A 15,809-nucleotide genomic window follows, 5' to 3' on the forward strand; every position below is an offset into this window, starting at 1 on the left:
TGTTCCAGCAAAATAATCTGTCAGCAACAGGATTTGAACGTTTAGTCCATAATGTTGCTTGATCGGTGATTAGCTGGCCAAAAGTAGGCTATATGAAAAGTGCAATACTGTAGTACTCAACCTGTCTCAAGTCTGGTCTCAAGACCACATTTTGAGTGTCTCGGTCTTGTCTCAGTGTCAGATACATTTGTACTTGGTCTTGACTCGGTCTCGGACAGTGAGGACTCATAATTTCTTCCAGAGACCACCAGCAGAGTAGAAAACGTGTAATTATCAACTTCCATTCAGTAAGTGCATAACACTGCTTTGCCAGGCTAAATATATACACTCCTTTGTTGAAACAGGAATAGCTGCAGTCTTTATATCTAGTATAGACATGTTTGCGCAGTGGCAAACCTATTGGACCAAGGCCTTCAGTGTGTGACATGTTCATGATGCTGACAGGACAGCAACAGTAATACCAGCGCACTCATTTCAGAAAGTGCACTTTTTATAAAACACAAAGTGCTAGTGGCATAGTGGAGGCTATACGCAGGTATATACCCTATACCCTATTTTTTATGGGCATTGCTTGTAGTCACTTAATCCCCACTAATGGTTATCAAAGTAGTGTAGTGGAGGTATATGACTTATCAATTATGTAGTACAACATAGAAATCATGCACAAAGCAGCCTACACAATCGCAAACCATGTGAAATATATTCACATGCACACCACACACAGCCTAGTTTCAACTGACTGTCATCTGCAGGCAGCAAGAGCACACAGCTCTCAACTGGTTTTGGCATGGAGCAGCTCACAGAAGAATGACATCGGTAGCTTGTAGGGTAGGTAGGAAAGATGTTTCAACTGATGATATCTACCAGTAAATGCTAACTAAGGCAACAATGGGTATGTAAACCAGGTATTGAAAAAGTTTGGTCTTAAGTCTTGGTTGGTGCTGTAGGCTTTTTGTGATGCACAATTCAGTCATCATGCCCTGTTTGCATCAGGGGTGTAGGCATAGGTGGGCCTGGGTGGACAAAGACCCACCCACTGGGGAGCCAGGCCCAACAAATCTGATTGAGAAAAAAACAAAAAGAATACATTATTATTACAAAAATACTCCATTTTCCCAGACCTCCAAAATGGTTCCATGACGTGGTTTAAGTGTTGTTGTGGACTTAGAACATCAAATTATACTATTTTTTATTTAATTTTTTTTTTAGAAAGTGTGATTTTGAGAATGCAAATCTGAAAAATATTTAAGAAAACTAATAAAAAAACAGGAATCTTTCACAAAGGGTGCCTTTCTTTCGTTGGGCAGGCTGTTTGGGATTTTTTGTCATATGCTGCATTTGCTATAGGACAACTGTTTACCTTTTGTTCGTGACACTTTCATATCTTTATAATATGCAGCTGTTTAAAGGGCAAATCTACAGATGTAACAATAACAAAACGGGCACCCCGCCTCTGTTTTGGTAAAAATCTGAGGGGTTGTTTACATTTACAATGATTGCAAACATTGGAGTAAAACAAGCTTATATTTTGGGTTCTCATGGAGTGTGACAGTTGAACTAAGCTCATGAGGCATTTATAAGTTATATTCTTCAAGAATCAATGGATATACAGTACCAGTCAAAAGTTTAGACACACCTACCCATTCCAGGGTTTTTCTTATTTTTTTTACTGTTTTCTACATTGTAGATTAACAGTGAAGACATCAACACTATGAAATTACACATGACCAAAAAAGAGTTAAACAAATATATATATTTTTTATATTTAAGATTATTCAAAGTAGCCACCCTTTGCCATGATGACAACTTTCCACACTCTTGGCATTCTCTCAACAAGCTTCATGAGGTAGTCACCTGGAATGCATTTCAATTAAAAGGTGAGCCTTGTTAAAAGTACATTTGTGAAATTTCTTTCCTTCTTAATGTGTTTGAGCCAATCAGTTGTGTTGTGACAAGGTAGGGGTGGTATACAGAAGATAGCCCAATTTGGTAAAAGACCAAGTCCATATTTGGCAAGAACAGCTCAAATAACCAAAGAGAAATGACAGTCCATCATTACTTTAAGATATGAAGGTCAGTCAATCTGGAAAAATTCAAGAACTTAGAAAGTTTCTTCAAGTGCAGTCGCAAAAACCATCAAGCGCTATGATGAAACTGGCTCTCATTAGGACCGCCACAGGAAAGGAAGACCCAGAGTTTTCTCTGCTGCAGAGGATAAATTCATTACCAGACTCAGAAATTGCAGCCCAAATAAATGCTTCACAGAGTTCAAGTAACAGACACATCTCAACATCAACTGTTCAGAGGAGACTGCGTGAATCAGGCCTCATGATCAAATTGCTGCAAAGAAACCAGTACTAAAGGACACCAATAAGAAGAAGAGACTTGCTTGGGCTAAGAAACATGAGCAATGGACATTAGACTGGTGGAAATCTGTCCTTTGGTCTATCCTTTGGTCCAATTTTGAGATTTTTGGTTACAACCGCTGTGTTTTTGGGAGACGCAGAGTAGGTGAATGGATGATCTCCGCATGTGTGGTTCCCACCGTGAAACGTGCCGAGAGTGTGCAAGGCTGTCATCAAGGCAAAGGGTGGCTACTTTGAAGAATCTAAAATCTAAAATATATTTTTATTTGTTTAACACTTTTTTGGTTACTACATGATTCCATATGTGTTATGTCATAGTGTTGATGTCTTCACTATTATTCTACAATGTAGAAAATAGTAAAAAATTAAGAAAAACCCTTGAGTAGGTGTGTCCAAACTTTTGACTGGTACTGTATATACAGTTGAAGTTGGAAGTTTACATACACCTTAGCCAAATACATTTAAACTCAGTTATTCACAATTCCTGACATTTAATTCTAGTAAAAATTCCCTGTCTTAGGTCAGTTAGGATCACCACTTTATTTTAAGAATGTGAAATGTCAGAATAATAGTAGAGGGAATGATTTATTTCAGCTTTTATTTCTTTCATCACATTCCCAGTGGGTCAGAAGTTTACATACACTCAATTAGTATTTGGTAGCCTTCCACAAGCTTCCCACAATAAATTGGGTGACTTTTGGCCCATTCCTCCTGACAGAGCTGGTGTAACTGAGTCAGGTTTATAGGCCTTCTTGCTCTCACACACTTTTTCAGTTCTGCCCACAAATGTTCTATAGGATTGAGGTCAGGGCTTTGTTATGGCCACTCCAATACCTTGACTTTGTTGTCCTTAAGCCATTTTGCCACAACTTTGGAAGTATGATTGGGGTCATTGGCCATTTGGAAGACCCATTTGCGACCAAGCTTTAATTTCCTGACTGATTTCTTGAGATGTTGCTTCAATATATCCACGTAATTTTCCATCCTCATGATTCCATCTATTTTGTGAAGTGCACCAGTCCCTCTTGCAACATAGCACCCCACAACATGATGCTACCACCCCCTTGCTTCACGGTTGGGATGGTGTTCTTCGGCTTGCAAGCTTCCCCCTTTTTTCTCCAAACATAACGATGGTCATTATGGCCAAACAGTTCTATTTTTGTTTCATCAGACCAGAGGACATTTCTCCAAAAGGTACGGTCTTTGTCCCCATGTGCAGTTGCAAACCGTAGTCTGGCTTTTTTATGATGGTTTTGGAGCAGTGGCTTCTTCCTTGCTGAGCGGCCTTTCAGGTTGTGCCGATTATAGGACTCGTTTACTGTGGATTTGATACTTTTGTACCTGTTTGCTCCAACATCTTCACAAGGTCCTTTGCTATTGATCTGGGATTGATTTGCACTTTTTGCACCAAAGTACATTCATCTCTAGGAGACAGAACGCTTCTCCTTCCTGAGACAGAACGGTATGACGGTTGCGTGGTCCCATGGTGTTTATACTTGCGTACTATTGTTTGTACAGATTAACGTGGTACCTTCAGGCATTTGGAAATTGCTCCCAAGGATGAACCAGACTTGTGGAGGTCTACAATTTGTTTTCTGAGGTCTTAGCTGATTTCTTTTGATTTTCCCATGATGTCAAGAAAAGAGGCACTGAGTTGAAAGGTAGGCCTTGAAATACATCATCAGGTACACCTCCAATTGACTCAAATGATGTCAATTAGCCTATCAGAATCTTCTAAAGCCATGACATAATTTTCTGGAATTTTCCAAACTGTTTAAAGGCACAATCAACTTAGTGTACGTAAACTTTTGACCCACTGGAATTCTGATACAGTGAATTATAAGTTAGATATTCTGTCTGTAAACAATTGTTGGGAAAATTACTTGTGTCATGCACACAGTAGATGTCCTAACCGACTTGCCAAAACTATAGTTTGTTAACAAGAAATCTGTGGAGTGGTTGAAAAACGAGTTTTAATGACTCCAACCTAAGTGTATGTAAACTTCTGACTTCAACTGTATGTACTGAGGCTGCATATGAAATTGCACCATGTTCCTTGTATAAAGCACTGCTTTTGGCCAGAGCACTATGAGACAAACAAGTATTGGACTAAGTAATGAATAGGGTACCATTTCAGACTTTCCCAAATTCTAAGTACAGCATCTAGAACTCCAACCCCCAGAATCCCCACTAAAAATCCCTGGTCCCTCCCCAGGTGCCAATGCCAAGTTGCGTTACCAGATAACGTCGGGCAACACAGGGGGGGTGTTTGACATGGAGCCTGAGGTGGGAACCATCTTTGTCACCCAGCCTCTGGACTACGAGCAGCAGAAGAGGTACAAGCTGCTGGTGCTGGCATCAGACGGGAAGTGGGAGGACTACGCTGCCGTGGTGGTCAACGTGGTCAACAAGAACGACGAGGCGCCCGTCTTCTCCATGAATGAGTACTATGGCTCAGTGACAGAGGAGCTAGATGGCTCGCCGGTCTTTGTGCTCCAGGTGTGTGTTCTTTCTCTAACCTGGGTGCCAGTCTGTTTCTGTTTGAGCGGTCATGTATACTAACTGTATATATGCTAGCTATAGCTAATATCTACAGGTCACTCTACAAGTTATTTCTGTCTCTAGCCTGGGTGTCTTTCTGTTTCTGCTTCAATCAACACATTGTTTTGTTCATTGACAAGGCAGGGATTCATTTTGAATGCACAAACAGTCAGCTAGCCAGGATAATCTTTATCAAGCATAAATATCAATTGCTTGCTTCTGTATGTCATGCATGTATATAACAAGTCTGCTATCCATTCCATAAACAATGGATGTAAAGATAGATTGATGGGATGCTTGCTTCGAAAGACAGGCACACACGGATGCATGCACACACGGATGCATGCACACTGCACACACACACACACACACACACACACACACACACACACACACACACACACACACACACACACACACACACACACACACACACACAAACAAACAAACAAACAAACAAACAAACAAACACAGACACAAACACACACTTAGATGTTGATTGCTGATGAGTTGGGTGTCTCACTAGGTGACGGCCACGGACCCAGACAAGGATGCAGACCAGGACGCCGTCCGCTACTCTCTCCATGGTCAGGGGGCGGACTCTCAGTTTGTGATTAATGAGATCACGGGGGAGATGTACGCCCAGAAGACGCTGGACCGCGAGGAGCGGGCTGTGTGGCGCTTCGTGGTCCTGGCCACAGACGAGAAAGGGGAGGGGCTCACCGGCTTCACTGACGTCATCATCAACGTGTGGGACATCAATGACAACGAGCCCGCTTTCACCTGCGCACCCGATGGCTGCCACGGCAACATAGCTGAGAACTCACCCCCAGGAACTTTTGTCATGGAGATGACGGCGGCAGACCTTGACGACACGGCAGTGGGTCAGAACGCCATCTTCACCTATCGTATCATCGAGAACGCCCGTGATGCAGATTCTGAGGAACTATTTACAATCGACGCTAGTACGGGCACCATCTCCGTGGTGACCAGCGGACTGGACAGGGAGGTGGCAGAGCGGCACCAGCTGGTGGTCGAAGCCAGGGATGGAGGGGACATGGTCGGTACAGCTACCGCCACTATCATCATCATGGACCTGAATGACCATACCCCCCGGTTCAAAGATGAGTGGTGTGGGGCTCGTGTGTCTGAGAGCAGCCCTCCAGACTCAACCGTGCTGGAGCTGGAAGCTGTGGACCCAGACTCTGGCCCTCACGGCCTGCTGGGCTTCAGTGTGGTGGCGGGGGACCAGTGGGAGAGGTTCTACATGGTGAGCCACAGAGCAGAGCAGTCTGGGAGTCTGAAGCTGAGGAAGGGGCTGGACTATGAGAGGCCCGGCGAGCAGCGCTTCAACCTCACCATCCAGGTGGAGGACTCTGACTTCTCCAGCCTCATCCACTGCATCATCCAGGTGGTGGATGAGAACGACCACATCCCCTTGTTCACCACCACCTTCTACCCCCTCGCCCCTCTAGTGGAGGATGTTGCCGTGGGAACCAGCATCACCCAGGTGATGGCCAATGACTCAGACTCTGACCTGAATGGGGAAATAGTCTACAGCATCTCCCCGGAGTCAGACCCATACGGTCATTTTATAGTGGACCGAGACGGCATTGTGACCGTGTCCCGCCCGCTGGACAGAGAGACAATGCCCGAGTACCAGCTGGTTGTCATGGCGACAGACCGCGGGAGTCCGGCGTTGACGGGGAGCGCCACGGTCCAGCTGAGCCTGCTTGATGTTAATGACAATGGGCCAGAGCTGGAGGTGGCCTACACCCCTGTCCTCTGGGAGAACAGCCCTGCTCCACAGCTGGTGTGGCTCAACCAGACCTCCACGCTGCTCCACGTTATCGACAGGGACTCCCCAGAGAACGGGCCTCCCTTCTCCCTCGCCCTTCCCCATCCCTACGCCCCCGACTTCCACCTGCAGGACCATGGCAATGGCACGGCAACGCTCACCGCGCTGTGCCGCTTCGACCGTGAGCGCCAGAGGGAGTTCCTCCTGCCCGTGGTTATGACGGACAGTGGCCGTCCGCCAATGACGGTCACCAACACGCTCACCATCACCGTGGGCGACCAGAATGACAACGCCCACCAGGAGGGAGAGAAGGAGATTTACGTTCACAGCCGGAGGGGTGAGTCCCAACTTTCCGTCAACTTTTAGACATTCGTATTCACGAAGCCTCTAAGAGTAGGTGTGCTGATCTAGGATCAAGTCCCCCCTTTTATTCTTCATGATTTAAAAGGCAACTCTAAGATTCTTTGTGAATATGGACCCAGGCTGTTACCCAAGTTAGCACATCATGGAGGTGCTCTTTCTGTCTTTCTGTGTACCTATTCTGTATTGTCTGTATTAGTAATTGATACACCCGGGGCAAATATTAGCATTTTGTTGCAGCATTTCATGATTCTTGATTGCAAATCATTCCTTCGGGCTTAAGATCATTCGACCCCCACACACTCTCTCCACTCTGCTAATTGTATCTGGCCCTGATGTTAACTTGACCATTATAAGATCTGTGGTGTTCCTCAGGGGTGATTGTTAGGCCCGTTAAAGTTCTGATCATAGACCTGGATTTTTAGGTTTTCAGTAATTGTGTGAAACACTGCAGCAGCTTGACTCATACAGGCCCCGGTTGTTTACCCAGCTGCAGTACGCTGGCACTGGGGCTCGATAATAACATAATCCATAGTGCGATAGCCCTGACTTCCTTAAGCTCTCAGCGCTCCTCACATCTGAAGTACTGGAAGCCTATTCAACCCAAACAGTGGGACTTCACACTCATGAACATAATAGGAAGAACAGAAACAGCAGAATCACAGAACAGCAGATAAGAAAACGGCTGAAGATAAGCGGCCTAGGGCCTCTATCACTTTCGGTTTGGAAACCGTTGTTTTCAGACAAAATCAAAGTCTTTGTGTGCGCTGGACAGGAAGGATGCAGACTACTTCGCTGGGCAAGGTCTATGCCCCTGATCAAGATGATTGGGACAACAAGACCTACACCTTAGATGCAGAAGGAAAGAGGTAGGTGTTATGTTTGTCTGTAACCAGCGTGAGTCATAATAGGACAGTTAATCAGTTAATCAGTTAAACAGTTAATATATGACAGATGCAAATATGTATCCCTATAAATATGACCTTCAGCTACTTTCACTCAAAGTCTCAGAGTCAAATAAAATGAAATGTGATTTATCAGATGCTTGGTAAAGAATAGGTGTAGACTAACAGTGAAATGCTTACTTATGAGCCCTTCCCAACGATGCAGAGAGAAAAATAAAGAAATAATAGAAATATAGAAAGATAATAACATGAGGAATAAATACACAATGAGTAACGATATCTTGGCTATATACACGGGGTACCAGTACCTAGTTGATGTGTAGGGGTACGAGGTAATTTAGGTAGATATATACATATAAATAGGGATAAAGTGACTAGGCAACAGGAGAGACAATAAACAGTAACAGTCAAAGAAAGTCAAAGAAAGGGAGGATATCACCACATTTCCTACTTGGCCAACAAGCGCCTCTTGTTCAACAACCCTAATTGCTCCCGTAAGTCGCTCTGGATAAGAGCATTTGCTAAATGACAAAAATGTAAAATGTTAATGTAATCAGAGCAATCAGAGGATGCATTTGTATCATATCAACTAGTGGACTCGCAGGGGAACAAGGATCAAGAATATTTATACCAAGATTGTTTGCAATTTTGCATCTCACACAGTCAGGGAACAGAAGAAAATCCCAATTGCATATTTTACACATTCCTGTTTTATTCATATGCCAATCCTGACCCGTTTCTATGACAACTACCGAGCTCCTTTGGTGGAGATGTAAACAAAATATCATTTACCGCCCAGCAGAAACAGAACAGTTGTTCTTTCCGTTAATTTCCTTTGGTAGTCCAGGGTTGTAGGCACAAAACGGAATAAAACATGGAATAAACACTTAAACATGGAGGGACTGCTTGGCCTTGTCCAATAAGAAACATTTATTTCCATTTTCCATTGTATTTTTAAATGTTTTCCATTGTATGCCCTTTATGAATACCACCCAGTCATTTAAGTTTTCCACCACATTTATGTCCTCCCCTACAGGTATTTCACTCTAGACAAGAGTTCAGGCCACCTGGCCATCAGACAGAACACCCTAGCGGGAAGCTACTATCTCAGAGTGGGAGTGTCGGACGGGGTGTGGCCGGACGTGGTGTCTGGGGTCACAGTTCACGTCCGGGAGCTAGAGGACATGGCCATCCACTCATCAGCATCCCTGCGTCTGATCGGTAAGCTACTCAAGCGTGACAACATTGTACTTATCTATTCTACAGTTTATGTCATGATTCGTGATTATACTCTTACAAAAAAAGGTGCTGTCTAGAACCTAAAACGGTTCTTCGCTGTCCCAATAGGGTTCCAGGTAAAAACCCTTTTTGTTTCAAGTGGAACCCTTTTGGGTTCTATGTTGAAGCCTTTCAACAGAGGGACCCACCTATCGTTCAGCAACTAGAGTTGTGCTACTTCAGCTGCTGTTACTCCACAGCAGGGATGCTCTATATGAGATGATGAGTCTGAACCTGTCAACATGAATAACTTTTCCCATTTGTTTTCCTTTCTCTTGTGCTCTATCGCTCATCTTTCCGCCCACACCAAACGTCAGGCTTTTTATTTGACTTCGTTCTGTTGTTGGAGAGATAGACAATGTAGCTTTCGAGACATATGTTTGGTTTGAGAAAGACAATAATAGACAAGGTTTTGTCATTGGGATTCAATCAGGTTGTGATATTAATTCATGGGGAATCAGCTGCTGCTCTCTGGATTAAAATACAAGAAAGAAGAATGAGTAAATTATTTAAAAAATGAATGAATAAAAAACGTACAGAAACCTGTAGACTTCTACACCTTAAAATAGAGAGTATCTCTGGATCTAGAACTGGTACTTTTAAATCTGAGGCTACGCTGTGAGTCAGCAAATTCAATGGATTGGATTTATGTTCATCTTTTACAAAAGATCCAAGCGATTTACATTGAATCGGAGGAGCTCACCTTTTCACCTTTACAAGCTGTGAGGTATGTACTTTATAACAAATCTATTAGGATAACCTATAGTCCTTATCACTTCAAGCAGCAGTGTGTATCACACATCAGGTGCCGTTTTCACAAACATATGAAGTTTAATGTCTTGGTATTTTGGCTCTCTCTGGGCAAATCTGAAATGTAAAGGTCAATTTCAAAACTGCCAGGTTAGTCCTTGACATTTGAAAATCCATTTTATGAATAGACTGCAAGGCTATTAGGCATGCCAGGGCATCAATTTCACTTTGTAGAGATTAAAGAGGACTTTTTTCATCCTCTCCGATATTATTAGAAGAGACGCATTGCATTGCTAATGCTTCGACCTCTAAATCTATTTGACAGTGAGGCCGTCAATGTTTTATACTGGAGCCAAGAATCGGTCTCAGTGGAAATAATTAAAGAACGGTAAGTTAAATAGTTTCACTACATGGGTGAGTGAATCAATGTCAGGCCAGTATAGATCAATTCTATTTGCTAATTGAACCAAGACTGGGTTCACTTTGATCAACTTCCCCTGTCAGTAAATAGTGAATGTTCTTGAGGTTCTAATGCCTGAGGTGTGTTTCTGTCTGTGTGTGTGCTTGTGTGTGTGTGCGTATGTGTGTATATTTCCCCCTTCTGCAGGCATCACTGCCAGAGAGTTTATTCAGTCCCGGGTGGACGAGAGGAGTCGACAGGATATGTTCAGGGGCTTCCTGTCTGAACACCTGTCCATCAGATCAGGCACAATCAACGTCTTCAGCCTGACAGACGTTAGACCAAAGACGCTGGACGTGCGCTTCTCTGTGCACAGCGATGGCTACCTGCGCCCAGAGAAACTACACGGATACCTGGCGGCGCATACAAAGAAGGTACACACCTCAATGTTTTCCCATCTTGAAGATAGGGATCTTAGCTCATACATCTCTGGGAGCAGAGCTTGGTGTTGTCGATATCGTTTCTTTATCAGCCAAGAGGTGCAATGTGCATTCATATCTTTTTCATTAATGTTGTTCGCACCAACTCTCCCCCTTCTGTGTTCATAACTGCTTCCTTACTCATTCTCTCTCACCCTCACCTCATTCCCTTTATCTCTCCATCCCTCTTTCACTCTCTCGCCGACCCTCTGTCTGTCTATCTCAGTTCTCATTCATTTATTGAAAATAAATCTGCCATTTTGGAGATGTACTCGTTTCTTTTTAAGTAAATATTTGTATGTGTGAGGAGTATCAGCCAGGTTCATCACTCTCTGTCCTCCCTTACTTCCCTATCTATCTATCTATCTATCTATCTATCTATCTATCTATCTATCTATCTATCTATCTATCTATCTATCTATCTATCTATCTATCTATCTATCTGTCTATCTGTCTATCTGTCTATCTATCTATCTATCTATCTATCTATCTATCTATCTATCTATCTATCTATCTATCTATCTATCTACTCCTCCCCTCTCCCTATTTCACTCTCCCACTCTCTCTCTTTCCATCTCTCTCCCTCTCCCCCCTCTCTCTCGCTCTCTCCAACTCTCTCTCCCTCTCTCTTTCTCTCCCTCTCTCTCCTTCCCTCTCTCTCCTTCCCTCTCACTCTTTCTCTCCATCTCTTTCTCTTTCTCTTCATCTCAATTCAATTCAAGGGGCTTTATCTCTCTCTATCCCCCTCTTTCTCTTCCCCCCAACCCCTCTCTCTGTCCCTCTCCTCAGCTGCAGTCTCTGCTGCGGGTGAACGTGTCCCAGGTAGAGGTGGATGAGTGTGTGTACACAGACTGCAGGCCGGGTGGCGGCTGCTCCACACAGCTCAGCGTCAGTGACACACCCACCCTGGTCGATGCCGGGAACATAGCACTGGTGTCTGTGACGATGATGTCCTCTGCCCGGTGTGGCTGCTCTGCCAGGGACCGGGTCCATCAGGCTTGTTCCTCCTACCTCACAAACCCCTGCTTCAATGGAGGCACCTGCATAGATACCCTCAGTGGGTACAGGTGAGCAGAGAGCAGGGACCAAAGCAATACCTGAGGACTATGTGAACTGGGTTTTGTTCATAAGGCACATCGCAGCAGAAAACACAAGAGTGTCTTATTGGACACCTGCAGATAGTTCCTCATTTTTTCATTCTATTTCGGACCTTTTTCTTCCACTTTAACTCTACCGAACACAATCGTATCCTGTCTTTATTGGAATTAATTTATTACACAAGATAAAGATCCTTCCATCGGAGACAATTGAGAGATAATTAAGAGAAGGTGATAGAAATAATCAGGAGGAAATCTAGACACAGATGGTGATGTGGAGAAAATTATACCATAATCAGAAATGACACCAATCTGAATAAATTAGAGAAGAAGAATGACAATAAATTCAGAGTAAAAAAATCTATAGTTTGATGATAAATTGCCTCATAATTATATAGTAGAGCCTTGAACGCTAAGCATATAAAGCAGTCAGAAATCCATTTTAAAAAAAGTACAAGGCCCCATGTGGGTGTATCACAGAGGAAATAGCATGGAGCTAATTTGATGATGAGTATTGGTAGGATTTAAGAAATGTGGGCCAGTGAGATTACAACAAGTACTACACACCCCTCTCCCAAGTGCTGACAACTTTTCAGAATCCCACTTAATACCATTTACATGAACGTGTAAAGTTAAATAAGGCAAACAGATGTCTGCCTTAAGACCTTAGAACATGAAGATCACACTCATGGGGGGTGTCCCAGAGCCCTAGGGGCACTAGTCAAAAGCATGCTGCGGTTTTTATCTGCCACATCTGCTGCAGTCTGCAGTCTTGTGAGAGAGCCCTTGTCAGAATATAGATGCTGCTATATAACCCAATGTGTATTCAGAATGTGTGTGAAAAATCAAATTGTGGGCCAATCCCATGTCGAGAAAGCTTAATAGCCAGTCTGAGACATTGGCCTTATCAGATCGTGTCAGTCAGAGGAAGAAACATGTCCTATGCTCTGGAGTTTGGATTGGCATTGCTCTCTGGAGTCACATGGAGAATGCCTGGGAAGGTGTGTTATGTGTGTGTGTGTGTGTGTGTATGTGTATGTGTATGTGTATGTGTGTGTGTACGTGTGTGTATGTGTGTACGTGTGTGTATGTTCAGGCACAAACGTGTGTGCATGCTTTCTCCATGTATGCATGTGTGTGTACACACACCACAGAATCATCCCGTCTCTCTCTGTATGGATCAGTATTCCTGGCATGTCTTGGTCCTCTGCTGAATAAACAGAGTTGGAGATGTTGACAGAAGGAGAAAACAGACCCTAACTGTACATAGCAGAGCCATCCACTCAGATACGACGCCACATGAAAATAGATGGCTCTGACATTTTCTACCAAGCCCAGTTAGTCTCACATCACGTTTCGCCAGGGGTCTGAGAATATTCTGTCCTGTTTTGGATCCAAAGTGATATTTTTCTCTCTGCGTGTATTTCTCTTTATATCAAGGCATTTATTTGATTACTGTTTACGGCTAGTAGGCATGCAGATTCATTAGAGGAGGCATAGAATAAAGAAGTGGAGGAATAGCATGAAGAAGTGGAGGAATAGCATGAAGAAGTGGAGGAATAGCATGAAGAAGTGGAGGAATAGCGTGAAGAAGTGGAGGAATAGCGTGAAGAAGTGGAGGAATAGCATGAAGAAGTGGAGGAATAGCATGAAGAAGTGGAGGAATAGCATGAAGAAGTGGAGGAATAGCATGAAGAAGTGGAGGAATAGCATGAAGAAGTGGAGGAATAGCGTGAAGAAGTGGAGGAATAGCGTGAAGAAGTGGAGGAATAGCATGAAGAAGTGGAGGAATAGCGTGAAGAAGTGGAGGAATAGCATGAAGAAGTGGAGGAATAGCGTGAAGAAGTGGAGGAATAGCATGAAGAACTGGAGGAATAGCATGAAGAAGTGGAGGAATAGCATGAAGAAGTGGAGGAATAGCATGAAGAAGTGGAGGAATAGCATGAAGAAGTGGAGGAATAGCGTGAAGAAGTGGAGGAATAGCATGAAGAAGTGGAGGAATAGCGTGAAGAAGTGGAGGAATAGCATGAAGAAGTGGAGGAATAGCGTGAAGAGGTGGAGGAATAGCGTGAAGAAGTGGAGGAATAGCTTGAAGAAGTGGAGGAATAGCATGAAGAAGTGGAGGAATAGCGTGAAGAAGTGGAGGAATAGCTTGAAGAAGTGGAGGAATAGCATGAAGAAGTGGAGGAATAGCGTGAAGAAGTGGAGGAATAGCGTGAAGAAGTGGAGGAATAGCATGAAGAAGTGGAGGAATAGCATGAAGAAGTGGAGGAATAGCATGAAGAAGTGGAGGAATAGCGTGAAGAAGTGGAGGAATAGCATGAAGAAGTGGAGGAATAGCGTGAAGAAGTGGAGGAATAGCATGAAGAAGTGGAGGAATAGCATGAAGAAGTGGAGGAATAGCATGAAGAAGTGGAGGAATTGCATGAAGAAGTGGAGGAATAGCATGAAGAAGTGGAGGAATAGCGTGAAGAAGTGGAGGAATAGCGTGAAGAAGTGGAGGAATAGCATGAAGAAGTGGAGGAATAGCGTGAAGAAGTGGAGGAATAGCATGAAGAAGTGGAGGGAATAGCGTGAAGAAGTGGATGAAATAGCATGAAGAAGTGGAGGAATAGCGTGAAGAAGTGGAGGAATAGCATGAAGAAGTGGAGGAATAGCGTGAAGAAGTGGAGGAATAGCATGAAGAAGTGGAGGAATAGCGTGAAGAAGTGGAGGAATAGCATGAAGAAGTGGAGGAATAGCGTGAAGAAGTGGAGGAATAGCATGAAGAAGTGGAGGAATAGCGGAAGAAGTGGAGGAATAAGCATGAAGAAGTGGAGGAATAGCGGGAAGAAGTGGAGGAATAGCATGAAGAAGTGGAGGAATAGCGTGAAGAAGTGGAGGAATAGCATGAAGAAGTGGAGGGAATAGCATGAAGAAGTGGAGGAATAGCGTGAAGAAGTGGAGGATAGCATGAAGAAGTGGAGGAATAGCATGAAGAAGTGGAGGAATAGCGTGAAGAAGTGGAGGAATAGCGTGAAGAAGTGGAGGAAATAGCATGAAGAAGTGGGAGGAATAGCATGAAGAAGTGAGGAATAGCGTGAAGAAGTGGAGGAATAGCGTGAAGAAGTGGAGGAATAGCATGAAGAGTGGAGGAATATGAAGAGTGGGAATAGCGTGAAGAAGTGGAGGAATAAGATAGTGGATGAATAGCGTGAAGAGTGGAGGAATAGCATGAAGAAGTGGAGGAATAGCATGAAGAAGTGAGGAATAGCATGAAGAAGTGGAGGAATAGCGTGAAGAAAGTGGAGGAATAGCATGAAGAAGTGGAGGAATAGCATGAAGAAGTGGAGGAAATAGCATGAAGAAGTGGAGGAATAGCATGAAGAAGTGGAGGAATAGCATGAAGAAGTGGAGGAATAGCGTGAAGAAGTGGAGGAATAGCGTGAAGAAGTGGAGGAATAGCTTGAAGAAGTGGAGGAATAGCGTGAAGAAGTGAGGAATAGCGTGAAAGAAGTGGGGAATAGCATGAAGAAGTGGAGGAATAGCGTGAAGAAGTGGGAGGAATAGCATGAAGAAGTGGAGGAATAGCGTGAAGAAGTGGAGTAATAGCGTGAAGAAGTGGAGTAAATAGCTGTGAAGAAGTGGAGGAATAGCATGAAGAAGTGGAGGAATAGCGTGAAGAAGTGGAGGAATAGCATGAAGAAGTGGAGGAATAGCGTGAAGAAGTGGAGTAATAGCATGAAGAAGTGGAGGAATAGCGTGAAGACTGGAGGAATAGCATGAAGAAGTGGAGGAATAGCGTGAAGAAGTGGAGGAATAGCATGAAGAAGTGGAGGAATAGCGTGAAGAAGTG

General features: G+C 43.8%; 1 protein-coding gene across 1 annotated transcript in view; it reads left to right on the plus strand.

Annotated features, from left to right (window-relative positions):
• Positions 1 to 15,809, plus strand: part of LOC115196607 (neural-cadherin-like) — a 108,815-nt gene that overhangs the window by 52,958 nt on the left and 40,048 nt on the right. Inside the window, exons 17-22 of the mRNA XM_029757462.1 lie at positions 4,582 to 4,865; positions 5,434 to 7,042; positions 7,841 to 7,934; positions 9,007 to 9,191; positions 10,606 to 10,832; positions 11,667 to 11,944. Of these exons, the coding sequence (XP_029613322.1) occupies positions 4,582 to 4,865; positions 5,434 to 7,042; positions 7,841 to 7,934; positions 9,007 to 9,191; positions 10,606 to 10,832; positions 11,667 to 11,944 (2,677 nt within the window). The remainder of the gene's footprint in view (positions 1 to 4,581; positions 4,866 to 5,433; positions 7,043 to 7,840; positions 7,935 to 9,006; positions 9,192 to 10,605; positions 10,833 to 11,666; positions 11,945 to 15,809) is intronic.

The sequence above is a fragment of the Salmo trutta genome, chromosome 7 (assembly GCF_901001165.1).
Source record: "Salmo trutta chromosome 7, fSalTru1.1, whole genome shotgun sequence".
Classification (NCBI taxonomy): Eukaryota; Metazoa; Chordata; class Actinopteri; order Salmoniformes; family Salmonidae; genus Salmo; species Salmo trutta.